Raw genomic sequence first — 27,486 nt, forward strand, 5'->3', positions numbered from 1 at the left:
GGTTACTAACGTAACCTCGGTTCCCTGAAATACGGGAACGAGTACTGCGTCGAAGACGCATATGGGAAAAACCCCCTTTTTCTCCTGAACTGAAGCCTTATTCAATCACGCAGTGAAACTGCACAGCCATTGGATCGTGCAGTGCTATTAAAACAAACCAATGGCTTGGCAGCGGTGCTGCACGAACCTATGGCAGCGAAGCCCGCCAAAGCCCGCCAATATGGGCGGGGAATCTGGCTATATATTGGCCGCTTCGCCACAGGAATTCAGGTTACTTCGACTGAAGCGACGACTGAGTTGTGCAGCCTTTTTAGCATGGCAAGGAACGCAGTACTCGTTCCCGTATTTCAGGGAACCGAGGTTACGTTAGTAACCGAGTACGTTCCCTTTCAATACTTCACTCGTACTGCGTCGAAGACGCATATGGGAACCCAGTTCAATCACGCCATGCTAAGAAGGGAGGACGACCAACGCAATCAAACTTGATTTGTTAAACCAAGATATGATAATAGCAACTAGGGGCAGAATAAGCTCAATGAGGTTACGTCTGGCCTAGCCTGATCATCCCGTGTTCGTATCGCCTCAGTAGCCAAGGGACCGAGTGCATACGAGTAGAGTTTGAGCCTTGGGCAAGAATGGCCAAGAGCATGCAAATGAGGAACAAGAAGGTGACCTTCACACAGAAAGTACCCTAGCATGAAGCGCTGGGACGTCTAGATTGTAAAATCTAGCAAATGTGGACGGCGAGCTCCAGCCAGCCGCCTCACAAATTTCTGCGATAGTCACACCATTAGACCATGCCCAAGACGAAGACACTGCTCTCGTCGAATGGGCTCTTACTCCAATTGGGCTTTGCAGGCCCAAAGAAGAGTAGGCTAGCTGGATTGCATCCACAATCAACCTTGAAAGTCTTTGCTTAGAGACCGGTAACCCTCTGGTGCGGTTTCCAAAGCATATGAAGAGCTGTTCTGATCGTCTTATTGGTGCAGAACGCTCTATGTAGACTTTTAGAGCCCTCACTGGGCAAAGTAGATTCAGCCCTGGATCCTCCTCTGTGTTTTGTAACGCAGAGAGGGTGACCACTTGTGCTCTAAAAGGTGTGGAGAGCACCTTTGGCACATAGCCATGCCTCGGTTTCAGGACGACCCTCGAGTCGTTAGGCCCGAATTCTTAGGCAATTAGGGCTCATCGAAAGTGCTTGCAAATCACCCACACGCTTAACAGACGCTAGTGCCAATAGCAGAGCGGTCTTTAGCGACAGGGCTTTAAGGCCTATGGACTGTAGCGGTTCAAAGGGGGCCCCCTTCAGGGCTCTCAGCACCGTGGGCAGGTCCCAAGAAGGGACGGTGGGAGGGCAAGGCGGATGAAGCCGTCTGGCACCTCTCATAAATCGGACGACTAAGTCGTTTCTGCCCACCGACTGGCCTGCTATAAGGGCGTGTGATGCCGCTATAGTTGCTACATAGACCTTGAGCGTGGAGGGGGATCGTCCCTTCTCCAAGAGCTCTTGCAAAAATGACAGTATCACTGATACGTCACAAGAGGTCGGGCTCTCACCATGGTCTGAACACCATGTGGAGAACACAGACCATTTGGCGGCATAGAGGCGTCGTGTAGACGGAGCTCTAGCCTGTGAAATTGTGTCTAGCACACGCTCAGGGAGTCCCGCGGGCTCCCGTCGAGCGACCAAATGTGCAGAGACCACTTCTCTGGGTGTGGATGCCAAATCGTCCCGTCCGCCTGAGAAAGGAGGTCCCGTCTCAGGGGAACGGGCCATGGGGCTGCAGTCAGCATCTGCGACAGGTCGGCTATCCAGTGCTGATTTTCCCAGAATGGGGCTACAAGCAGAACCCTGCATCTCTGGTCCCTGACCCGCCTGATTACTTGGGGAATCAGAGGGACCGGAGGAAAAGCATAAAGAAGACGGTTGGGCCAGTCCTGGGACAACGCGTCCTTGATCTTGGAAAAATATATTGGGCAATGAGAGTTGTCTTTTGAGGCAAAGAGGTCTATTTCCGCTCTGCCAAAGACCTCCCATATCTTCTGAACCGTCTGCGGGTGGAGTCTCCACTCTTCTGAGGAGACTCCGCTTCTTGACAGCATATCCGCGCCCTTGTTCAGCTTGCCCGGAAGATGCACTGCTCTCAGGGACCCCAAATTGCTTTGGGTCCATTCCAGCAGTCGCGACGTCAGTCTGAAGAGACGCGTCGACGACAGCCCACCTTGGTGATTTATATAAGAGACCACCGTCATGCTGTCCGATCTGACCAGCACGTGGTGGCTCTTTAGGTCTGACAGGAAGCTCTGGCAGGCTCGTTGAACTGCAATCATCTCGAGGCAGTTGATGTGAAGCCTGCTCTCCTCTTTCGACCATTGGTCGAAAGCGGGTTTCCCTTCGCACAGCGCGCCCCAACCCTTGTTGGACGCGTCTGTGGAGATCACTTTCCTTCTGCAAACCATACCAAGTGGAGCACCCCGTTCTATCCATTGCATGTCCCTCCAAGGGGTCAGGGCCGAAATACAGTCCTGACTCACCTTGATATTCAAGCGTCCGTGACGCCATGCATGAGGTGGAACACGTGGTTTCAGCCAATATTGGAGGGGGCGCATACGAAGCAGCCCGAGCTCCAGCACCGGCGATGCCGCCGCCATAAGACCCAGCAGCTTCTGGAATGTCTTTAGGGGTCGAGAAGCACCTATTTTGAAAGAGGCCGCAAGTCGCTGTAGAGCCGCAGCGCGCTCCTTCACCATTGTTGCCCTCATTGTCACTGAGTCTAACACTGTTCCCAGAAACGATATCCGCCGGCTGGGGGACAGTGAGCTCTTGACAAAGTTCACCCTGAGCCCCAGGCATTCCAGATGGCTGAGGAGCACAGTTCTGTAACCCAATGCCTCCCCCTCTGACTGAGCTAGAACTAGCCAGTCGTCGAGGTAATTGAGAATGCGGATGCCCTTCTGCCTGAGAGGGGAGAGAGCCGCATCCATGCACTTTGTGAACGTGCGAGGCGCCAGAGACAGCCCAAAGGGGAGGACCTTGTATTGGTAAGCCACGCCCTCGAAGGCAAATCTCAAGAACGGCCTGTGACGGGGGGCTATCTGGATGTGAAAGTAAGCGTCTTTCAGATCCAGCGAAAAGAACCAATCCCCTGAGCGTATTTGCGAGAGGATTTGTTTCAATGTGATCATTCTGAAGCGCCGTCTCATGAGGGCACGGTTCAGATGTCTTAAATCGAGGATGGGGCGCAGCCCACCATCCTTCTTGGGAACCAGGAAGTAACGGCTGTAAAACCCTGAGTCGCGGTGTGCTGGGGGAACGATTTCTATAGCTCCCTTCACCAGCAGATTTTTCACTTCGGCACGAAGAACGTGAGCGTTCTCGTTGTGCACTGAAGTGGTGACCGCCCCGCGAAAGCGTGGTGGCCGTCGTGCGAACTGAAGGGAATAGCCGTGTTTTATTACTCCCATGACCCAATCTGATACCCCGGGAATGGCTTGCCATTGTGAGGCCCGGATGGACAGAGGTTGTATTAACTCGAGTGATTGACCGCCGTGGGGGGACATAGCACTCGCGAGTGTTGTGTGAGGAGAACTGCTCTTTTTGTGAAGGAGTGTGTTTTTTATTTTTTGCACTATAACAGCGCTTTGCTGTCTGGGCGCTAACAAGGGCCCATTGTTTGCAGCAGGAACAACTTCGTCGACATCTGGAGATGGACGGCAGAACACACGGGGCAGTTTGGGGGGTGGTCCGGCTGTGGCGAGACTTAGCCCCCTCCTCTTTTTTTTCCCTGTCGATCAGGATGACGGCGGCGGCGCAGGGTCCAGCACTATCTTGGGCCGGGGTCCCACGCGCTTGGGATACTGATACCGTCTGGTGGCCGAGCGAGAACGGTGTCGAGGCTCGGGTTTCACCGGCTGGGCTGCGGTGGTAGCAGCTGGCGCTTGCTTAGGAGGCTGACGAATCGGCACCTGTCTGGGGCGACTGGCAGCAGATGAAGCGCGCTTCGGCAGGAAGTGTCGCATTGCCTGGGACGACTTCTGCGCCTCTGTGAAACGCTCGGCGAATCCCTCTATCGCCGGGCCAAAGAGGCCGCTGGGGGAGATCGGTGCGTCTAGGAACTGGGCTCTGTCAGCATCCTTGATCTCCGTAAGGTTGAGCCATAAGTGGCGCTCCAAGACGACCAGGTTAGCCATCGAGCGCCCAATGGCCTGGGCGGTGCTCTTGGTAGCACGCAGCGCCAAGTCTGTTGCACTTCTCAGCTCCCTGAGTGTGGCGACATCTGGGCCAGACTCGTCGGTGGCGGCGAGAAGTTTGGCCTGGAAGACTTGAAGCACCGCCATAGAGTGGAGCGCCGCGGCTGCTTGCCCTGCCGATGAGTAGGCACGCCCGGCGAGCGCCGACGTCGTACGGCAGGGTTTGGACGGATGGTTGGCCTTGGCTTTCCATCCAATAGCTGCTGGCGGGCAGAGATGCACGGCCACAGACTCGTCCAGCGGCGGCAGCCGTTCGTATCCTCTTTCATCAGCGCCGTCAATTGAGGTGAGGGCGGATGAAGATGAAGTACGCAGGCGCGCTGAGTAGGGGGCGCGCCACGATTTAGTGAGCTCGTCGTGGACCTCCGGGAAGAACGGAGCAGTTCGCTGACGAGGGGCTTGCTGGCGCCCCGGCAGAAACCATTCATCCAGACGGCTACGGGCTGGTTCCTCTGGAGGAGACCAATCCAGACCCAGCTCATCCACTGCCCTGGAGAGAACGCGGATAAGCTCGGCGTCCATCCCGAGTTTCGAGCGGTTTGGTTCAGATGACATCGAGGGGGCGGGGTCCGGCGAGCCCGACAGCTCCTCAGCATCTGAAGCGGCTAGAGACATGCTGTCCTCTAGCAGTTCCTCTTCAGTCCCTCCAAACAAAACCAGATCACTCGCGGCAGCAGAGGGACACTGGTCTGGCTGTACAAAGAGGACTGGGGAATCCCCTCTGGGCGGAGAAAACGAGGCACGCGGGGGCTGAGCCGGCGTGAGCTCGCTTTCATCCTGCTGCTTTAATCCTCTGCCCCGCCTTTTCTTCCTCGCCGGCTCGCGGGAGGAAGAAAAAGGGAGGGCGCGAGGAGCGAGATCGCTCTCTGAAAAGAAAGCGATTCGCGAGCGCAGAGAGGCGATATTCATGTTCTCGCAATGAGAACATGAATTCCCCGCGAGTGCTGTGTCAGCGTGGGGTTTCCCCAAGCACGCGACACACTCGCTGTGCCCGTCATCAGCGTGCAGAGGGGCTCTGCACGAGCTGCAATGACGAGACGGCATTTGCAACAACGCCGTAGAAAAAGGCTCTTTTAGAGAAATTTGCTCTTTCAATATATCTCACCGGATGGCCGCAGGGAAGCGATGAATCTGCGGTGGGGACCGGCAGTCGCGTTCCAGTGCGAGGCGTGTCAACGGCGAGCAGTTCAGCGGAGATCAGCGAAGCGATGTGACGTCGTCGCTGAAGGAGAAATAATCTGAATTCCTGTGGCGAAGCGGCCAATATATAGCCAGATTCCCCGCCCATATTGGCGGGCTTTGGCGGGCTTCGCTGCCATAGGTTCGTGCAGCACCGCTGCCAAGCCATTGGTTTGTTTTAATAGCACTGCACGATCCAATGGCTGTGCAGTTTCACTGCGTGATTGAATAAGGCTTCAGTTCAGGAGAAAAAGGGGGTTTTTCCCATATGCGTCTTCGACGCAGTACGAGTGAAGTATTGAAAGGGAACTGTCATTGTTTACTCAACATCATGTCGTTCTAAAACTGTATACATTTCTTTCTTCTATGGAACATAATTTGAGAAATTTATGTAATTTTGGGCAATACAATAGAAATCAAGGGTAACCAAAAGGGTTTGGAACATTCTACAAAATCGTATTTTGTGTTCACCAGAAGATAGTCGTTTGGAACGCCATTAGGGTGAGGAAATGATGACATAATTTATTGGCAGTAGGCTAACTGTCCAGCAGTCTGGCTCAAATTAGGCCAAATTTTAACCCCAGTCCAGCCCCCACCCCTTAACGTTATTTAATATTTTACAATCGCAACTCATAACCCCCATCTTTTTAACAATATGCAATACAAAATTTAGGTTTCTTTTTGTTTGTTTGTTTTGTTTTTTTAAAGAAATGTATTCTTTTATTCAACAAGAGAAAAGATTGGTAAAAAAATATATTTTTAAATGATTCTTCAAAGAATCAAAGAAAGGAAAAAAAAGCAGCAGCACAACTGTGTGTGTGTGTGTGTGTGTGTGTGTGTGTGTGCGCGTGTGTTTAAGGAAGTGCGTTATTACGAGGGACTTGAAGTTAATATGTGTCTCAGCCTGGGGGTTGTCTGCTACAAGACACAGAGCTCTCAGTCGTTGATCAGGTGGGCTGGGAGATTAACACAAGAACACTTGCTTGATTAAATGCCAGCAGCACCTCATTTTCCCTCTGTCTTTCTGTTTCAGTCTTTTACATGCACACATTTTCACTTCATCCCTGTGATTCACATCCTGTCAAACACAGATTTTGGGTTACCTTCCCACGCATATCTCTCCAGTGTTTTGACACCGTTATGAGGTAAACACAAGAGATAATATCAAACAAATGTCATAAAAAGTGGCACTCATGATTTCTAATCCGCCCGTTGAATAATAGTTATTAAAAGTGAGGTTTTGTGGGTCAAGAGGTGCAACCATTGTTCTGTACTTTGTCTGTTGATTGCTGCTGATTACTGAATTAATAGCTGTTGCCAATCAAAGGGTATGGTAAGGGTCTCGTCCCAGGACACCCTGGTGTGACTGGAGGAGCAGCTTCATAGTCATCAGAAATGAAAGGGTATGTTGGGAAAATTGCCTTTGGTAAATGAGACAAATCATTATTAATACCCTCCGAGTATTAAAGAAACGGATGAAAAGAACCCTGCACATAATAACAAATGTCTTGGCTAATTAGAAGTGCATGTTTTGATTACGTGTGATTGGATTCTTTCTTTGCTCCTGTACTTCTCCGTCATTTTATTTTGTACTCTCTCTCACGGTTCTGTCCTGCCTCACTCCTTTCACATTCCGCCCACATACTCACTTTTTACGGGAAAATCTTCCACCAGTGTGCATGTGTGTGTATTTATGCGATTGTTGGTGTGTGTATGTTCTTCGTGTGGACTTTTTCATCATCACCGTGGCTTCATATTGCCTGTTTTTATCAGTACTGTGGGCAGCTGCACATCCTCTCGCCACTGTGCACTTCAAAAAATCCATTAAGGCGGATCAGAAGCAGAGGTCCTTGCATTCAGGCCTGGTGCTCAGGAGCTTACAGTGGGGAGGGAATGAGATTTTTATGCATACTGTAACCCTGGCAGCTTTCCAGAGCCGTGCACTGGACAAACTATGGCCTCACATGTGAAGTTCTAGGAGCTTTTTCATTCGATGACAGTGCGTGTGTGTAGTTGCACGTAATGGCAAAATGTGTGTTTGAGACACTTCACCCCCTTCCTCTTTTCAGTACTGTCACGTAGCAGATGATCAAGGAAGCGAGAGGATCACAAAGAGAGAGAGGGAATGTTTGAAGTTTTCCACATAGACCTGATTAGACAACATAATCGCACACTCCAGCTGCATGTCTCACTTCTGGAATATGTAACATCCATCCTCTGTTTTTCCTTAAATATACCAAGCTGAGGCGGTTCACAGTCTGGCTGCATCATTCAGATAAATTAAACAATCGATTTGAATCTGATTCACAAACTTTAATTCTGTTTGATTATGATTTTTATAATTTTGTTTCAGTTACAGTATACAGTATATTGTGCGTATATATGTATGGAACACATGGGTGCTGTAAGTTATACAGGGAAGTGTTTTACACTGATTTAGTAACTGTTTTTAAGATATTCATTGAAATCTCTTAAAAGTCAATAATTTTCAGGAAATGAACAACCCTCTATGTACGATTCACTAAAAATAGATGCTATGAAAGAGTCATTTTGTTGAAAATCTATGCTGGTCACACTGCGTTTTTGATTCACTTAAAAGAACTGTTCAAATGATTCATTTGCTCATGACTCATTTGACTACACTTATCACAGTGAATGTTTTGATTCACTAAAATGAACTGATTTATAAGTGTCATTTGTTTGTGAATCAAACTGCACTGCTCACACTGTATTTTCTGATTCACTAAAAAGTATGTTCAAAGGAGTCATTTGTTTGTGAATTTGATTTACACTAGAAGTGTTGTATGTTCCTTGATTTATTAAAAAATGCTTCTGATTCACTTAAAAGAACCAGTTCAAATGAGTTATTTGTTCATAAATCAGACAACAGTGGTTGTGCTGCATGTTTTTATTTCACTACGAAGAACCGCTGTTCATAAGCATTATTAATTTGTGAATCAGACTAAACTGATCGTGCTGCATGCTTTTGATTCACTAAAGAGAATGAGCTCAAAATATATATTTAATCATAAATCTGACTAAACCTTCACTGTTTTTTTTTTGTTTTTTTTTGCATTCAGCCTGTGAGTACAACTGCGATGTTGTTTTATTGCATTGCAATTCAGTCTGTAAATGCACATGCAAAACTCAGAACTGTTGCAGCAAACATCAATAGGGGAAGTCTGGGGAAGTTGTGGCCTAATGGTTAGAGGGTTGGACTCCCAATCGAAGGGTTGTGGGTTCTAGTCTCGGGCTGGATGGAAATTGTGGGTGGGGGGAGTGCATGTACAGTTCTCTCTCCACCTTCAATACCATGACTTAGGTGCCCTTGAGCAAGGCATTGAACCCCCAACTGCTCCCTGGGCGCCGCAGCATAAATGGCTGCCCACTGCTCCGGGTGTGTGCTCACAGTGTGTGTGTGTGTGTGTGTGTGTGTGTGTTCACTGCTCTGTGTGTGTGCATTTCGGATGGGTTAAATGCAGAGCACAAATTCTGAGTATGGGTCACCATGCTTGGCTGAATGTCACTTCACTTCACTTCAATACAGGAAACCTTTTAACCCTCTGAGGTCTAAGGGTATTTTTGGGGTCTGGAGAAGTTTTGTCATACCCTGACATTTGTGCTTTTTTCAGTTGCTTATAAACATCTAAATGGCTAAAGTCTAATCTCACTGTAATCAGCACAAACTGGGCTATAATATATGAGAGCAGCATGTATGTACATGATCGTGTTTTTGAGAAAACAATGTTTATGCGTGGCTAAGGCAAAACTAAAAATTGTAAATTACTTAAATAAGGACATAAAACACATACTGAACATTGGTTCCCGTGACTTTTACGAAACTGGATCTTGTAGCCTAGATATTTTCTTTCTATATGATGTTAAAATAATCATCTTGTTTACTTACTCACAGAAAACACATTCACTATTCAAATTGTCTGTGGTTCTACCTTTCACTCTTCTGTCAGTCATTTCCTGTAACCTCTGATACTGTCATTGTCATTTGAGTGGCAAAGTGACCCTTAAAAAACCTAAACATTGGTTGGTATCTTTCTGGCTCGTGAGATTAGGGGTCATATGTTGAATGTATGTTGACATACCATCACACACACACACACACACACACCATGGATGTCCTCTTGTTTCCCTCACACTGAGGCAGGGATGACACGGACTTGGCAGACCAATTGTGCCATCTGCTCTTTCAGTTAGGTTCTCCCCTCTTTGTATTTATATGCTCTCTCTCTCTCTCTCTCTCTCTCTCTCTCAATCTCTCTCTCTCTCTCTTTCTCTCTTATTGTGTTCTTGTTCCTCTTGGGTCAGCCAGATATCCACACAGGCTCAAGTGATATCTACAACAAGGAGAAAATGCTTCTGGCCTTGTCATCCAGAGTCTAACCTCTTTAATAGAGAAATTAGACTTTTGCTTTTTCTCACATCATTCTGTCTGAGACAGAACTATGGATAGGAAATTTGCTAGTGCTCTGTCCCAATCATGGTCACAACCTCAGAAACAGAGAGAAACATAAGCAGTGACCTCATCTGAGTTATCGCTCCACCTAGGGTCATTTGTATCAGATTAGCTTTGGAGTAAAAGACATCCTTCTTCAAAGCCCTTGATGGCTCATTTTCAGCACATTGTCCTGTGTGTCGCTGGTTATGATGACTGTTCAATTGTTTATTGTCATAGAAAGCATCCTGTATCTGTTTAGCACATTGCCAGGAGTTGTATTTAATAACAGATGGCAACGTGTATTGTTGTCAAAAAACAATGTTAATGTGGTTCCACCATCAAGCAACAACATGTAGCACAACAGACCAGCCATTGCGCACATACATCTTCAGCAAATGTTGTTTAGCTACACCTGAGAATAAAACGCATCGCTTCATATACATAAGCAGCTGTCTTCCAAGGCAGTATCCTAGCTGTAATGGAAACTTGTACATGATTGATTTGGGATGAGCTACACTCAGTTTGTTTCAATAGAGGTGAAGGGAGAGGAGCAACACAATTCTTCAATAAAATGACTAAAACTAGAACTGAAATAAAAGTAAATTAAAGCAAAAAATACAAATATTTTAAAGATTTTGCACATAGCAAAATCAGTAAAAATAAAACTAAATTGTACAATCATAAAAACAGAAAATATAAAAATAAAACCTAATTCAAAATATTGTTCAAAACTATAGACGTTATAAAGCCCCGCCCCTTTTCAGCACTGTGTTCGCTGTCCTCAATCTCCCGGATTGTATTTACACAGCATGAAGATAAGACCTTATAGATTCATGAATGAACCACTCATTTTAAAATCTCCCTTTAAAATTTCTTATGACATCCCCTTGACACATAATAATGCTAACTTTCATTAACTCTACTGTAAGTAAATCTAGTTCACCAGCTAATTACTCTTCTACAGTGATGCTATAGAGTTACTACAGGATAGTTCACCTACATTTTTTAATTCTACCATCATTTACTCACTCATGTTGTTACAAACCTTCCAAAACTGTTTTTTACCCTATACAATGAAATTCAGTGGGGTCCAAAACAATATGTCCTCTTGTGTTTCACAAAAGTCATACAGGTTTCGAACGACATCAGTAAAATCATTTTCATTTTATCTTTAATGTCTTAAGTGGGTGAAAAGGTAAATGCCTTTATCCATTGTTTACAGATGCCACTTTCTTTGATATTATGTATCTAATGGCATTCAGGGATTTTTGTCTGAGTGTCTTAAGTGGGGCCACTGTCGGCATACACATACACACAGTGAGCGGTTTTGATTCATTATATGGGCTGAGTCAGGCCATCAACAGATTAATGGTAGTGTGGTGCTGACACGGTTCCCCTGCTGCTTCAAGGATATTGCCACACACACTGGCACGGCATGCATGAGGGCGCCAGCCCCTTTCCATAAGCACCAACACTTCATCATGGCATCTGCGTGTCTCTTTCTCTCAGCCATTTCACTATTAATCAGCACTACAGGGTCCTGGATGTGTTCACACGTGCTGTTTGCTGTCCCTAAAGGGTCAGTTGTCTTTGTATAACCTTCAGTTTTGTGAGGCAAGATCCCATTGTTAAAGAAGGACCCTGTGCGCTGCTTTGAATCTGAGAAGTGTTTGTTCACTCTCCTTTCTTTTATGTCTCCTGCTATATCCATCTTTTTTTTCTTTCTTGGTGACATTTGCTATTTTTAAATGTGTGTCTTCGGGAGAACAAAGGCAGTGGTAAGAAGCAGCGGCAAGGAGGGCTGCATTTGGTGATTTTGAAATGGGGCCAAGTTGGGTAAACAAGCAGGACCGTACAAACATTAGCACTGTTCCATAACCAAGTAAGCTTCCTTTGTAGGAAGTATTGTTAGGTGTTAAGGCAATAGTAAGAGGCACGCTACCAGTGCTATTCCAGGTAAGCAAATTATTGTGTTATACAGTGTCCTAAAGTACCTTAAGGGAAAACCCAGAATTTATTGTAATGAGCTCAGTGAAAACATAAATCCAGAAATGGTCCAGAATGCGGGAAAAATGTGAACTGTTAAAAAACTAGTTCACCTATAAATGAAAATATTGTCATGATTTACTAATTTGCATTTCGTTCCATGCCTGAATCACTTACTTTCTTCAGTGGAACTCAAAAGAAGATGTTTTGAAGAATGTTTTAAATATTTTTGTCTATATAGTGATGGGTTTGAAGCAATTTGATCCCCAGTTACTTTTCATTGTTTAAAAAAATCATGCAAAGCCATTTTTTTATTATATTTTTTGTTCAACAGAAAAAAGGTCATACAGGTTTGAAATGACATGAGATTAAGTAATTACATAGAATTTCTATTGTTACCCAATTTTGACTGTTAAATACTTCTAATGCAACAATAGACATACAAGACATATAAAGGTGCTACCTAGTATGCTAATGTATCGTGTAAGGTATTTTGGAGAACTGAATAATGTATTTCACATCCCGTCTTATTAATCTTTTCTCCCAGGAAACATCAAAGAGGCTTTTCAGCTCATGTAAGATCTTTGTCAAAGCAGGATCAGACGAAAGAGTTTTTGTTCTGTGATATTTTACTATTGTATGTATGACCATGACGACAGTAAAGTCATTGTAGTTCAGTGATTTATTTCAATGCTATTGCCATACTGCCCCAAGATAAACTTTAATTAACTTTAAGATTGAACTTTACTCTCGCTCACACACTCAAAATAAATAACGGTCTTCCAGAGTCTTTTGACATCTTGGATATTTGCTAGTTGTTTTCAGACAAATGTTTGGACTGTTATGTGTATGGCTCTGTGACTGTAAAAAAGGGGAAAAAAGCAGTGTATATTACAGCAGGACATTCTCCCTTGCTCTCTGTCTTTAAATCACACTGACCACAGATCAGGTTGATGCAAAGTTTTTACTCGTCGATAACCCTACATGCACAAAACCCCTCAACTACAGGTTGATGTATTATGATATTTCTCACACTAACTCTAAGTCAGTTTACTTGGCAGACATGTTGGAAACATAAGTCAACATAAAAGTGACTTCTTTAATAAAATCACACTAAAGAGTTGTGAAGCTAATGACCAAATGATGCCTTAACCAATAAGTCGATTTACTTTTTTAAAGGAAGACAAGATGTCAATTCTTAAAGCTGCATTTCCAATTGAATTTTGGACACTATGTGTGACTCTGTACTGACTACCAAGCCCTCAAAACTCTCCCTTGCAGGGATGAATAAAGTCCACCACTGTCCAACTACACTAGAAACACTGAGCAGCACTGAATGAATGCTGAATGGAAGCACACAGGGTTTTTTTTTTCACCGAAAAGAAGAGTAAAGTCTTGTTTTGTTCAATGCCTCTTTTTATCGAGTGCAGATGGTGTCTGAATGGATTGTCTTGATTAGTAAATGGAGACAGTGATGGGTGATAGTTCCAAGAAAGTGAAGGCTGGCCTATGAGAGGGAGTTTATATTGACTAAGCAAAGCAAGATCATTGATCTTAATTCCTCAGATAGCGCTCAGTTTTTTCAATGCAAATGAGAGACTGCACAACGCATAAGTGCAGGGCTCAACAATAAGGAAAACCTGTATAGCTGAAGTCAATGGGGTCTAAAAAAACATTTAACCCCACTTACTTTCATTGTATGAAATAAATACAAATATCTTCTGTGTTCAACAGAATAAAAGAAAGTCATACAGGTTTAGAACAACATGAGGGTTCATCAATAATGACAGAGTTTTATGATTTGTTGAGAAAATATAACTTTTTTAATGATACATGTATTAAAGACATGTACTATACTTTGGATTAACAAAGAAATTTATATATATATATATATATATATATATATATATTTTTTTTTTTTTTTTTTTTTTTTTTTTTGATCACTGAAATGGGATCTCCAATCATTATTCATTAAATCAACCCATGCTCTCTTTACTTATATGTAGCGCCCCTATGCTCTGATTATAACCAGAGCAGCGCACCGGGTTCTTAAAGTGTCTCTCGACTATGCACTAATGCTATCCTCCCCTATGTCAGCTAGGAAATGTCACTGTATAATGACTTCAATCAACACAAATGGGTAAGTATAACAAAATTAACCTTTAGGTTTATTTATACACAGTAAAACAAAATAAATAAATGTTTAAATATCAAATGTTCAATAAACTTCAAATTAAACCATACACTTGTCTTGTGTCTTTTTTCCCCTTTGAAGAAAAATATACAATCACTTCAAATGACCAATTATGACAGATCAACACTTCCTCAATATCTCAAATAAACAAATAATATCAATAAATACTCGTTTCACAAACAATAGTTGAAACAGTACCGGTTTTAGCGTTTGAGTGGCCACTCACATAGACACGTGTGCGCGCACGCACATACACACACCTCACAAGTCCCAACCCCTCCCCGTTGCAGGCCTGGACGTTGCTAGAGATCGTTGAGGCCGTGAAACAACAAATGGCCACTTCACTCTAATGAGCAAATAAAATTAAATAAGATCACCTGAATTCCTTGATTATCAGCGTTCTCGTTAGACTCCTCCGAAACTCGAACACGCACTCTCTCTCTCGCGCTCACCTGACACTGTTGAGCTGATCATGTCCCACGGCGCCAGAGGAATTCTAAATCACTCGGGGATTTAGAACGCTATCTGGGTCTTTGTTGATCCAGCAAGACTTGTTAGATGAAACAAAATAAACTTTAATGCAGTCCAGTGTACTTGAATGTCCGATTATCTATCATGTATTCTCACATTAACAACTGAACTCAACACTACAAAAGAAAACCGGCTTATACTCGTGCAGAGTAACGTGCATACACTTTCATGAATGTCCTTAAACTCTCCGATTTGAAGAAATGTAAGTTTCAACAACTTATACAGCGTTTACATGTACATTTTCTTCTCCACCATCTCAACAACACTCTCGTGCGTACCTCTCTGTTCACCTTTTTTTTTCTCCTCCAATCAGAATCACACTCTCACACTTGAGGGTGGGAACAAATAAAACATCAACCTATCAGCAAAAAATAATACTAACTTGCTAGGCAAAAGCACATTTTCTGCAAGTGCATTACATACAAACTTTAAGTATCACCGTATTTCTTAAAGAAACAGTGCTTTAAAATATAGTTCTCAACTGAAACACAAAATAATACATGTACATAAGCATAAATGATGTACTCCCATCTTATGTATTCCAAATTAACCCTTCTCATGAATTAGATATTATTTACTCAATAATAACTTGCTTATTTTACCCATCATTAACCCATTCTGTCATTAACTCAACATAATAACCCTAACTGGGTTACATATATTTTTAAAAATCCTTTTTTTAAGGACAAACTGTGTCACTGTCATGTGAAATCATCAGTTGACCTGAGAATATTCCATGCTGCCTCTGTCCCCTCTAGAACTCCTACAGGTATGTGACATATCACTGCCTCATGTTCATGCAATAGAAAGAGCCTTGGGCCATGTTGGAGAAATATCAGGAAACGCTACTGCCACCGGTTTTCTCATAAAACAACACTGCTGCTCACATCATGCCTTTTTTCCTTCCCCATTATGTGACAGATGCGTTTAATTTGATCAGTAAATGCAATTCTGCATCTGCTTGCCAAACAAGTTGCTTTGAGTTCATGATGTACCGTATTGTACAAGCATCTGCGAGTAACAACATTCTGTTATCTATGTTTAACGCTAGCCATCGTAATGTCTACAGGGATCTTGTTTTATTCCCTTCACTGACTTGAATACAGCATAAGCATGGAGAGCATCACTGTGCTTACAGCTTTGATCAATGCATGTTGCATTCTGCATCAGTTCGGGGAAGATCACAGGCCAGGGGTCTCAAACTCAAATTACCTGGGGCCACCAGCCAGGTGGTATTGTCTGGGGGCCAGCTGAGCAGTTGCAACAAATACAAATGTTTTTACAACCCAAAATGTTATGTAAATACAGATATTTGCACAGCTTTAACGAACTATTGCACATGCGATAATGAGCTGATAAATCATGACAAATGATAGAAGAAATGGATGAAAATAGTGATTAATTTGCAAATGAGGCATCACTAGTTATGTTTCAAAGAGTTTATAGAAAGAAAAAACACAACTTGATTATTTAAATGTTATCAGAAAAAATGATTATCCAGTCTGTGATTATCAGTATGTGGTAATCGTCATTCACATATATAGATTTACCAATACTTTTTTACTGGGACACCGGTATTTAAAATGGGTCTAGTAATGCCTCTGTCATCAACTAGGCTGCAAATGTGTGTAGCAAGGAGGGAAAGCAAGGAATGTGTAAGGCTATTTTCTATTCTTTTTTCATTGAAAGTCTGGGAAGGAGTTTTACATCCCCAGGGACAATACTTAAGAATCCTGTGCCATTTTCGAAGCAGTTCTCAATGCATTCTGGGAATGAAAAGATCTCTCTATTTTTTACTTTATTTATTTATATGTTTGTTTTATTTATTTATTTCTCACCATAGGCTGACCTGAATGTAGATGTAGAGAAATAGCTCAGCACACAGGCAGGGGGTAGACATCAAGGGTACATATTTGGAGGGAAAACGCCTACCCCATTCGACAGGTAGCAATTCTCTGAAAAAGAGGGCTGATTCGTGACTAAACAGGGTGCAGAAAGCTGAGGAGCTGAAGAACGAAAAACAAGCACTGCGACTGTGCTGCTAAGAGAAGTAGCCCTAGATTCACAATCATTCAGTGAATCAAAATGCTTTTTAATAATTCAGCATGAAGAGAAGAGAGAAGAGAGAGAATCCTGCAGCAAGCCAACAGGCTGTGGCAAAAGCACAGACTGAAAAACACAGCCATGAAAAAACTCAACATGCTTATGAAGGCCATATTTTCATCACAAGTCATAACTCGATGTCTTCATAAAGGCAAATTATAAAACTTCAAGATATAAATATAACAGTTTCTCACCCAAATTCAAACCCAAAAAAGGGGCAAATTCGCTGAACAAATGCTGTACTTGTCTGTGATATTTTATTGCCAAGTGGCAAAACATTTAATACATTTACAATATGAGTTGAGATATCTTTAAATTAATGAATTTGTTAAATGTAGACTATAAATTAGGAATGAATTCAGGTAAAGTGAAATACTTTTGCCAGTGAGATGACTGGGGAATATATTAACTTGAATATACCCTCATGTATTTTGCAATTTCAAACAATTGATTGACATAGTCTAGCATTCTTTTCTTTTCTTTTTTTTCATTATTTTAAAGAGTCTATTTAGGTGCAGTAGTGGAGCGACACTGTAAAGTATGGCAGATTTTAATAGTCTGCAGCATGTACATTTTGCACCGTTTATGACATTTATTAGGCATATTTGCACCTTAAGATTATTTGCATAATAAATTTAATGAATTTGGATGCTAAAACATTGAAGACTACATGTGCAAATAAACGGCAAAATTGATTTTTATTGAATTCCCTCCTTAAAGTCTTTTGGGCTTTGGAGAGCTCAGTTTAGCTTTTCATCTGTGACTGTTATTTTTTCCCCCTCATTCTGAAGGAAGTCTAACGTTAATTGAATTTTATCATAAATGGAACAATCTGTCTTGTGTTGCTGTTCAAGCTCCCTTGTCTCTGGTCTATACTTCACATCCCCTCTGGTTACCATTTTTTAATGCTCTTGCACTTGGCAACAAGGTGAAAAACACTCTCCAATTAGCCCAAGCCCCTGTGATTATCCTGCTAACAATTCCCTTTTCTATCAGTTATTTATTTTGAGGCCTTGCACGCACACTCACTTAGCGCAAAAATATATACACGCAACATCTTCCTGCCGGAGGCCTTGAAACAGAGAAAGTAGCTAAGCTGATAATGGCGCTGTCCATGTTTTCATTGTATCTCTCTCTTCATGTCAGCTCATTATGAGAGATCCACATGTAAATACATGGGTCAAGGGACAGAAGTTTCCTTTTCATTTTCTGCCATTTTCAGTGCGAAGCAGCTGGCATCCTTTTCCATGTTGCCAGACTGCTATGTGTTTGCTTGCATGAGTGGGTTGTTTATCACCTCTGCATGTTCACAGAGGTTAGCATTCACCTACTGCGCTTTAGAGTGTGTGCACATGGGTATGTGTGTGGGAGGTCTTCCCCGAAGGTTTACAAGCACGTGGGTTGGATGTTTTGTGGGGGTGATTCTGTAGTATCATAATCTGTGTTTTTATGTTTGTGTTTTTGCTGTAAATAGTGAAAATGAGCAATTGTTTCCTTCCTTGTAAGGAAATGCATTTTGGCTCTACATCCTAACTGATATCACTGGAATGGGATTACAGAGAAGTCACGTTTGTGTCTGTGATGGCCGTAGGCTCTATAAACAGAAAAATGTGTGGCTTGTGCATTTCTTCCAATCAGTATGCTTTGAGGCATCTCTGGCAGTTGCGCAGGACTTTATTTGTCCAAACAGTGGAAGACGGGCAAGAAATTATACCTCTATTTCACCTCTAAAAATGACTTATAGATGCAACCTAATGCAACTGTATGAATTCAGTCATATTATATATGTATATATAGACAGAGGTCAGGCCACATTTGTCCAGTTCAGTCCACCAGAGACATGGTCCTCCACCATCCAGACACTGGCTCTGCATCAGCGGTCCATGAAGACATAGGGCTAATGACAGCAGGATGCAGGAACAGCCCCTCACTGGAGCCAGAGAGAGCCTGTTAGTCAAGGATAATGAATGATATTACTCTTTCAGGGTTGGGGCTTTTGTCTCATTACTTCTGAAGGCATAAGGGACTCCAGTATTATTGACACTACTATAAAGACTTTAGGCCTGATGGACCATACTGTCCATCTGCTATTATCCCAATCCTGAGCTGGGTCTAGAGGCATCAAGATTGGAATTAATGGACAGTTCTTCAGTTAGATTGATGTTTCTGTACTCCACTGATTAATGCATAAATCGCATCTCTCTGCTCCCTTTTTATTCTGTTTCAGGCCATTTATCATTTTGAATTGCAATGTGTTTACTTGGCGATTGTGCAATTGTGTTTCTTGGTGGAGACATGCTGGCAATCATTTATGAAGATAACACAGAATTTCTGACACACCTTCAGGCACATTCAGACAATAATTAGCTATCTGCAGTGACAGATGTTTTACACCACCGTGCGTTTTTAGACGGTTTGACATTAACCTTAGTGACGTTTATGTGTGAATAACTACTTACCACACACTATTTTACTCAAAGGAGAAGGTGACCTTTCTTAGGAGTGGTAGTTGTCTGTGTGAGATCATATGCACTTTATAAATTTTTTGTCAATAGAGGGAACAATTGGTGAAAGAGGGAGTGAACTGATCAGATGAGCTGTAGATAAACTGATCACTGAAAGGTCTTTTGGAGATCCCAGAACTCTTCTAAGGCTTTACAGCGAAATCCCTTTTTGGGTTGTAAGTTTATCAGGAGAACAAGTATGTAGTTGAATACTTCTAAGTCAAAACTGAAAGGTGAAGATTATTAGTAGGTTATAATATCCATATTATTATTAGTTGTAATATAAATAGATAGACAGTTATTGAAATTTTAATGAACAATAATATAACTCTGAACTCTGAGTTCTCATCCGTCCTAATATAACTTTCTAACATTTGTTTGGATGATGTTTTCTGATTTCATCAGAACAAATAGAGAGCCATGGGGGGGAAAAAGTGTGTGTCTGAGAGTCTACTAGAAATAGCATTGCCGTTGTCAGTTTCATGACAACTGTAACCATCACTCAGCAAAACATTAAAAACAATAAGTTCCAGCAGTTTAACACACACTAATAAAGTGACAAGTGATGATGTTTCTCCTTTATTAGATACATCCCTGCTGTGAGCTATTTCATAGAGCTATATATTCGTGCCCATCGTCCTCACCAAGTGTGACACACACATCCCTAAAAACAAACAAAAAAATGTAGCTTGCCCCCTAGTGCTGGGCTTCAATATAAGTCATAAACCCCGCCCTATCCATGTAAATGAATGAATGGGATGTGAGCCAAACTAAAAATCAAATCACACTTCAAATGTACTTTACCCGAAGATAGTTTCTATCATTTTAAGTTGATGAATGTTCAAATGTTCGTTTTTCTAGTAAGTTCGGTTTTAGTTTTGATGCTATAAAAAAGTGGTGTGGTGTCATGATTGTGTGCTTGTGATTGGGTCTGCAGGAATCTGGGCAGGACATTGATACTGCTGCTCCACCTCACGATCACTACAGCATAGACTCGGGCTACAAATGATGTTGTCAACACAAGGTGACAGCGGCGATATTTCAGACATTTTGGCTTTTGGCTTTGTAAGGAAGTAGAGACGTGTCATTCCATCTTTCTAATTCCGTTTTCTTTTTTCTTTTTCTTTTTACAGTTTATGGTCCCCAGAGTGAAGTCTACAGGGATCATTCTCAAACAAAAGTTAACTTCTCAAACCTATGTGTAACCTTAAAACAAGCTAATGAGCAAAGGCTAAAGGGAGATTTTCACAAACAAGGCTTTCTAAAGCTTGCTGTCACAGTGTGACATTTCGAAACAATTTACATTTTAATGCAATGGCATCTCTTAAAGTCTTTGAAAGCCTGTTTATGTAGGCAGCTGGATGGAACCCAATAAAAACTGCCAAAATGTCCGTTAATGGATATCGAATGATGGTGAGCCGCATATGATGGGGTAGGTTAAAGCATTTGTTTACATTAAACGCTCGCACCTGTCCAAGTGGCAGTTTCTCAGAGCATCAGCAGTCTGCTGTGTCTGCTTTGTTATTCTGGCATGTTCTACAGAGGAAGGAGCCTGTGGATGGACTTGTTCTAGCGAAGCCACACACAAGCAGCAAATGCACCTGCTTCAGCGCAGCTGTGTCTGCATAAAGCAAGCTGCCTTGCCAATCAGCAACATAATTGCGGTGGAGTTTTGAGGCTTTGTGGACCACAGCCTTCTACAGGGGTTTTGTCTTGATTGTTATTGTGTTTGCACTGTAAGAAACAGCAAAATGAATAATGGTTGTTCATGTACCATTTTAGTTGTATGGTTATATAATTTTTTTTAAATACTTGTATAATACTTACTACTTGTTTTACAATGTCCAAATAACATTAAAAATAACACATCCATAATGTTTGCATGTTCTCTTAGAGGGATCATATGATATTTGCGTAATGCCGTCTTAACCGTCTGTGGCTTGTGTACTGCAAACACATACAAGCTTCATCACTGTGTATGTCACACCAAATCTGTTCCCTTTTGGGCTTGAACTGATGGTAAAACTAAGGACATTATTAACTGTCTTTACATTTATTTTGAAAGAAGAAGCTCGCAATTATGGAAAGGGGCATTACATTTCCGATGTGTGCTTGCGGTATTCGGCCAATCAGAGCAGACTGCGCTTGTCGGAAGGAGGGACTTTGTAGAAAACGATGTGTTTGAGAGAGGCAGGGCATAGAGGACCTACAATACTGTACAGTATTTTAAAAATGTGTTTTTTGAACATTAAAGCATGTCAACATTTTCTGTTACACCAAATACAAAATAATGATCTTTAAAAAAGCATCATATGACCCCTTTAAGGTTCATATTACTTGTAATGTTTTTAAAGGGTTCATCGGGTGCAACATGTACTTTTACAAGTTGTTTGAACTGAAATGTGTGTTGACACAACCACCCTGTAATCATAAAAATATACCCAGTGTTTTTTTTTTGTTTTTTTTTATCAACTAAAATCTCCGATGCCTGTCTTGTGACGTCACACCGACAGGCCCCTCCCATTATAGTTTGACTGACAGTAGCATTTCAGCACAGACTGGACTGGTGTCTTACCTTAGACCCGCCCTGAGTGAGCTTTCATCAGTCCACCATTGTTTCAATGCTAGACCAGTTGTAGACAACAATGTCTCCAAAGCGATTAAGGTTTTCTGTTGTTGGATGTAACAATGAACATAGCAGTCATCATTTACTCCAGAAATCTGAGCAGCTGAAGATGCAGTAGATTACATTTGTTTCTGAGGGAAATGCACCCCGGTCTAACTAAATTCATCTGTTTTCATGCAAATCATTCGTGATCCAGCTTCACCAACAGAAGAAGTGAGTATAAGGTTTTTTAATGAATCTTTGCAAATTGCCTTTCTTAATAATGTGCTAATTAGCAAGTTTCACAATGAATTCGGCTAAAGTAAACAGGCTCTCTGAGAGCGGCTTGGAAGAGAGTGGCGGGGTCAGCAGAGCTCATTAACATTTAAAGGAGAATGTTTCAAATCGGCTTGCTCTGAAAAGAGCTGTTTTGACAGTAAAAAAAAAGGTGTTGTTTTACACTACCATTTTCATTAAGACCTTAAAGAATCATAACAACATGTGGAAAATAGGCATCTGAAGACCCCTTTAAAAAACTGGATGTTTGAACGTTCAGAAGTAACGGTTTCATGAGAATGTTAGTAAAAAATTCTTGGATTTTCCTTTTTTGTTGTTGTTGTTGTTGGTTTTTTTCAAGGTTCAAAATGTCCTTGAAATAGTGTCACAGTAATTAAATATTTCTTGGTTGAATACTACTTCCTGTGACTACCAGCACCATGCTAACTGTAAACTGTTGAAAATGTTGAAAAATGTTGAAAAATAAAATAAAAGATTATTTGAACTGTGAAGGTCTTATTGCATCCTTGTTCCATTTGTGTGTAAAAGCTTAAATGGCCCCTTTTGATGACCCTGTGAATAATGTATAGTATAGTTTCAGAGTAAGCACAAGGTAGTTCTTCTTTTACTAAAGCACTGCACATCTCTCTTGAACGCCACAGGCAGAGAGCAATAGAAGAGAAGCTTAAATAATGAAATTGTTAAAGAGAAAAATGTGACCTGGAAAGGACTGGAGGATAGAAAACACAGCTTTTATTCTCAAAAAAAAATGCTCAATTCATTGAAGTTCAGGACTAACCCACAGTTGACTTGGCAGACATCTTGAAAACTATTACACAGGCACACATACATCATTTATAAGTTTGGGCTTTTCAGCAGCCATTACTCCAGTCGTCATTGTCACATTATCCTTCAGAAAGCATTCTAATATGCTGAAACATTTCTGTCCATGTTGAAAACTGGTGAAAAGTTGTGCTGTTTAATATTTTTGTTGCAACCGTGATTTGTTTTTCAAGATTCTTTAATGGACAGACAGTTTAAAGAACTTTTTTTACTTTTGTAACATATTTTCACCTTTGACCAGTTTTAGTGCAGTATTATTAGAAGACATCCATGATTTTGACCGCATTGACAGTAAATAGAGCCTTAACTGCCCCTCTGCCCATCCTTAATCAGCCTCTACATACTGTAATCAGAACTTCCTCTCCACTTCTTTCCACTAGTTTGATTTTTACAGCAGTTTGCCTTTAAATCTCCATTGAAGGAAGATCATCCAGTGAATCTCATAATTTCTTTGTGCCATGCACATTTAAAGAAGGCTCTCAAAGGCTTGAATTAAGCAAAGTAAAATGCAAATATAATCAAAGTGGCTGAAATCAAGTTCCAGTTCCCTTAGTAGCGTGAGGTCTTGATGTTTAGCCCACAGATGGGAACAAAGGCATCAGTGAATATGACATTCCTATTGGCCGACTGAGGTTGGTTGCTGGGCTTCTAAGAAAACTGTGAGAGGCTGCTAACCTCCTGATCTATCATGGGAGAGAGCAACGTGACAAAGAAAACCAGTTCTCTCCATTAATATCCTTAAATAAGTTAATATCTGTCCTTGTAGCTGCATCCTACACCTCATTTTCATTTCTCTTTTCATTAAATTTACATTTTACATTCTCCTTGTCTCCTCTATAAAATATGTCAGTCCACTACAAAATATGCATCTCTGTGGCATCTCTCTTTTGTTGCATTGTTTTTCTTTCATTGCATTACAACACTCTTTTTCTCTTGCTCTGGTGAGGTGGTTTTGGGAGTATGTGGTTTAAATGAATAGACAAGATGGGGGATGAAATTCATTGGGTGAATATGGAAGTGTAAATGTGATGCTTGGCACAAAGCATTCACTTGCTCTTCTGTTGTTTTTACTAGATGAATTACTGACATGGCTGTGCTACAAGAGACAAGAGCAAATCTGCTAAACCAATGGCTCTCCCAGAGGTTGTCTTGACACTAAAAGCTTCAATCGCACTTCCTAAAATAGAATTGAAAGACATCAGAATCATGAAAGTTAAAAAAAAAAAAGCTTCATGACTGGACAGACCAATTACAGCTGTAATCTAGGTCATGTCTTTTTATAGTGTTTAATAATCGAGTCTCAGCTTGTAACACATGCAGCCTAGTCTCTAAATTAAATTATTGCAGTATATAAAATAAAATGAATTAAAATAATATATTAATTAAAATAACACATGTATATATATTCTATATATATTCTTATAGTATTATTATTATTATTTGATATATATATATATATATATATATATATATATATATATATTATTATTATTATTTTATTTTTTATTTTTTTAAGAAAATAACCATTGTTTTTGAGTGTTGTTTTGTTGCTAGGATGTTCTGATGGAATTGTATTTTTGTTTTTGTTTTACATTTCTATGTGGTTGTTTACTGGCCCATGACAAAAGAGACCATCCACACGTTTCTATGAGTTTTGTGCTCACCAAATATGGATGACAATTAAGGTGGGCCTCTTGTAGCAGAGGGAGCATTGCATTCCCATAGCAACGTGTGCACTGAATGTCTCCCACTTGATTGGCCTCCAGTATCAATAAGAAAGCTGATTACATGTCTGTATATCATTTTCAGTCTACTCCATATCCAGGTAAAGAAACATTGTATGCATGTTTGTGTTTCATTTTAATGTTTTTGTTTTTGTTTTTTCTGAGAACAATGCTGTTTGAGATGAAAAGATGAGATGTGGATTTACATCATTGTTAGAAGCTGACATTGCTGTATCTTTTATTAAAAGCTAATAGCTGTTTTGAGAGTGCACAAAGATACAGAGATGTACATAGAGATAAAGAGTATGAGATACAAGATATTAGATATGCAGAACAAAGCACTCAGACTGCTGAAATTGAAATAACCTGAAAACCGGTAAAGGTCCAATTGAAAAAAAAGAAAGAATTTCTGCTGTCAATACATTAATCCAACAGGTCTGTGTGTTTTAGGAGTGAAGAACATGGTTGGAAATATAATTATGCTCATCAGTTGAATTTTGAGTCAATTGTAAATCAGATCATCATTTCTTTGTTGTTGTTTGAATTGTATGCTGACATATCTCTACATGGGGCCTTCACACTGTTATTGAGAGCCTAATTCAAAGTCAGACCTTGACATCATGCACACTTTTCAGGCCAGGGTTGTGCATTCAGAATTTAATTAAGAATGCCTTTCAAATTAGCAAAGGTACCAAACAGGATACAGAAATTGAATACAAATTGAAATCTTAAGTACAACATAGATTTGAAACACAAGTGTGTGCAGCATCTGTATGTGTAAAGGGCACCGAGGTTTCCAGGGGGTTTGGTTCTGAGTGACAATATTTGCCAAACTCAGTATGTGATTTGTGAGATTAAATCTATGGTTTATTTGCACAGGAAGCAGTTTAACATTTCATGACCTGCCTAATGTCAAAACAGTAAAATATAAGACACACAAGCATACAAAGACTTGTGAAGACAATCATTGAGTGGATGTTTGCAGCAGTACCTTTGTTGAAGTAAATATTTTAGTGTTTTCTGTTTTTTGGTAGCATAGTGTGTCAAGCCCTTGTAAAAACCTGTGATAACATTGAGTAGAAACCCAAAGAATTTTATTTCTCAAATATTGTTCTTTCTTATCTCCAGAAGACTTGAAATCTAACTGAGGATGCAGATGTTTCCCCAAAAAAACATTAAACCGTTGACATGCAGTAAGAGTAAAGAACTATAAATGAAAATGTAGATTGCATAGCTCTAATTATGGTCCTGGAAGATTTTCATTAGAAATCTTTTGAGTTAATTTTAAAATACATCATGTTTTATTGCAGATTTTAATTTAAAGAGTATCCAAACACAACTTCAATATTGTCATATGTTCACAATTTTGCCTTGTGTTTGGACACTTTTATGGTAATTTTGTCTCCTGAGCTTCCTGTGCCAGTTTGTAGTCATTCTGTAGTTTCTTTTCTGATTGGTTACCATTAATTGTGTCTCCAGGTGTCCATCATTTCCTTGTTATCCCTCGTGTATTTAAGCCCTGCTTTACCCATGTTTCACTGTGGTTTGTTCTGAGTTCCTGTTTCCCCGATTTTATGTTCTTGTTTAGTTTATCTTTTAAATAGCTGCTTTTAGACCTTGCCTCTCATCACAGATATTTTGTTTAAATCTTTTCTAAACTTCTAGTAAAATGGTCCTTTTACGACTTGAAGGTCTCCATTCTCCAAAACAATATTGAAAGAACTCTTAATTGTCTTAATTTAATTACTTTTTAAGTCATTCTGCATTCTGTAAAAAAATTACAAAAACAGTTACTGAGACGGTACCCATTCAAAGGGTACTGTACTAATATGTACACTTTAGGTACTAATAAAGAGTACTGCCCCAGTGACAGATTTCATACTTTTTTTTCTGAGTGTATGACAAGTTTTCTGATATCCCCTGGTGGGCCCTCCAATTTATATTTCATCTAATTTCTGACTAGAAGAAATTCCAGGCAAAAAAAAAAAAAAAAAATAGAGAGAAATATTCTAAATGGACTTCTGCTTTTTCTTTCATACAGCTATTTTCCTTCATGTTTAAAGTTAAACACATATATGGCCATATTAGCTTTTAATTGGAGATAAACAGGCTCATTCTGCCCCAGGAGGACAGTGTGCCAGACACCCCACTGTAGAGTTATTGATAAAATATCTTGGAGGAATGCTGATCTTTGAATTGGCTTCAATCATACGATGAAGATCCTGCAGGCAAGAAAAGGCCTTTTCACAGAGGAATTGTCTCTTATTTGGTGCTTTTTCTCAGTGCCTCAATCTCTAATTCAGTCTGAGTTGAGAGTAAAATGTGAAAAGAAGGCCTAGCAATGACTGAGATTCCTTCTATGGGCTCAAACCAAAATTATGTGATCGTGTTTGTCTCAACATAACGAGTAACTATTATCCCATTCACATCTCCAGTTTCTATGTTATTCCCCATCACTAGATCCTAGAAGAAAGTGCTGATAGAAGTAGAGACCCAAGAGGGAAGCAGTCAGTGAGAAAAAGTAAAGGAGGAGAACAAGAGAGAGCCTAAAAATTACTCTGCATGATTATGGTCAGATCATAGTTTCTGGTTATTATAAGCTCCACGCTGAGAGTTTTATAATTAAACAAACCCATAAAGGAGACTTCAATCAGAGGCAAAGATTTTACCCAAATGGACTTGACTTTTTCCATAATCTGCATTAAGTGCAGCAAGAACATAAAACCTCAATTATGGATCATGAGAAAATGAACAAATTCTCAAGGTCACTTTAAGAGCATGGTTATATTAAAAAGAGTGAGCATGATTTAGTAGTGTAGCTGTGTGTGAGTTTATCC

General features: G+C 41.0%; 1 protein-coding gene across 2 annotated transcripts in view; it reads right to left on the bottom strand.

The window, feature by feature from the left end:
- LOC128029187 (reticulon-4 receptor-like 1) overlaps positions 1-27,486 on the bottom strand; it is a 159,481-nt gene that overhangs the window by 126,091 nt on the left and 5,904 nt on the right. Inside the window, exon 1 of one of the 2 annotated variants that reach the window (XM_052616800.1) lies at positions 14,516-21,226. The exons of the other annotated variant lie outside the window; for it this stretch is intronic. Within the exon in view, the coding sequence (XP_052472760.1) occupies positions 14,516-14,537 (22 nt within the window). The 5' untranslated portion in view covers positions 14,538-21,226. Of the gene's footprint in view, positions 1-14,515; positions 21,227-27,486 lie in introns of those variants that run through there. 2 annotated transcript variants of the gene reach the window in all.

Source organism: Carassius gibelio, chromosome A15, assembly GCF_023724105.1.
Source record: "Carassius gibelio isolate Cgi1373 ecotype wild population from Czech Republic chromosome A15, carGib1.2-hapl.c, whole genome shotgun sequence".
Classification (NCBI taxonomy): domain Eukaryota; kingdom Metazoa; phylum Chordata; class Actinopteri; order Cypriniformes; family Cyprinidae; genus Carassius; species Carassius gibelio.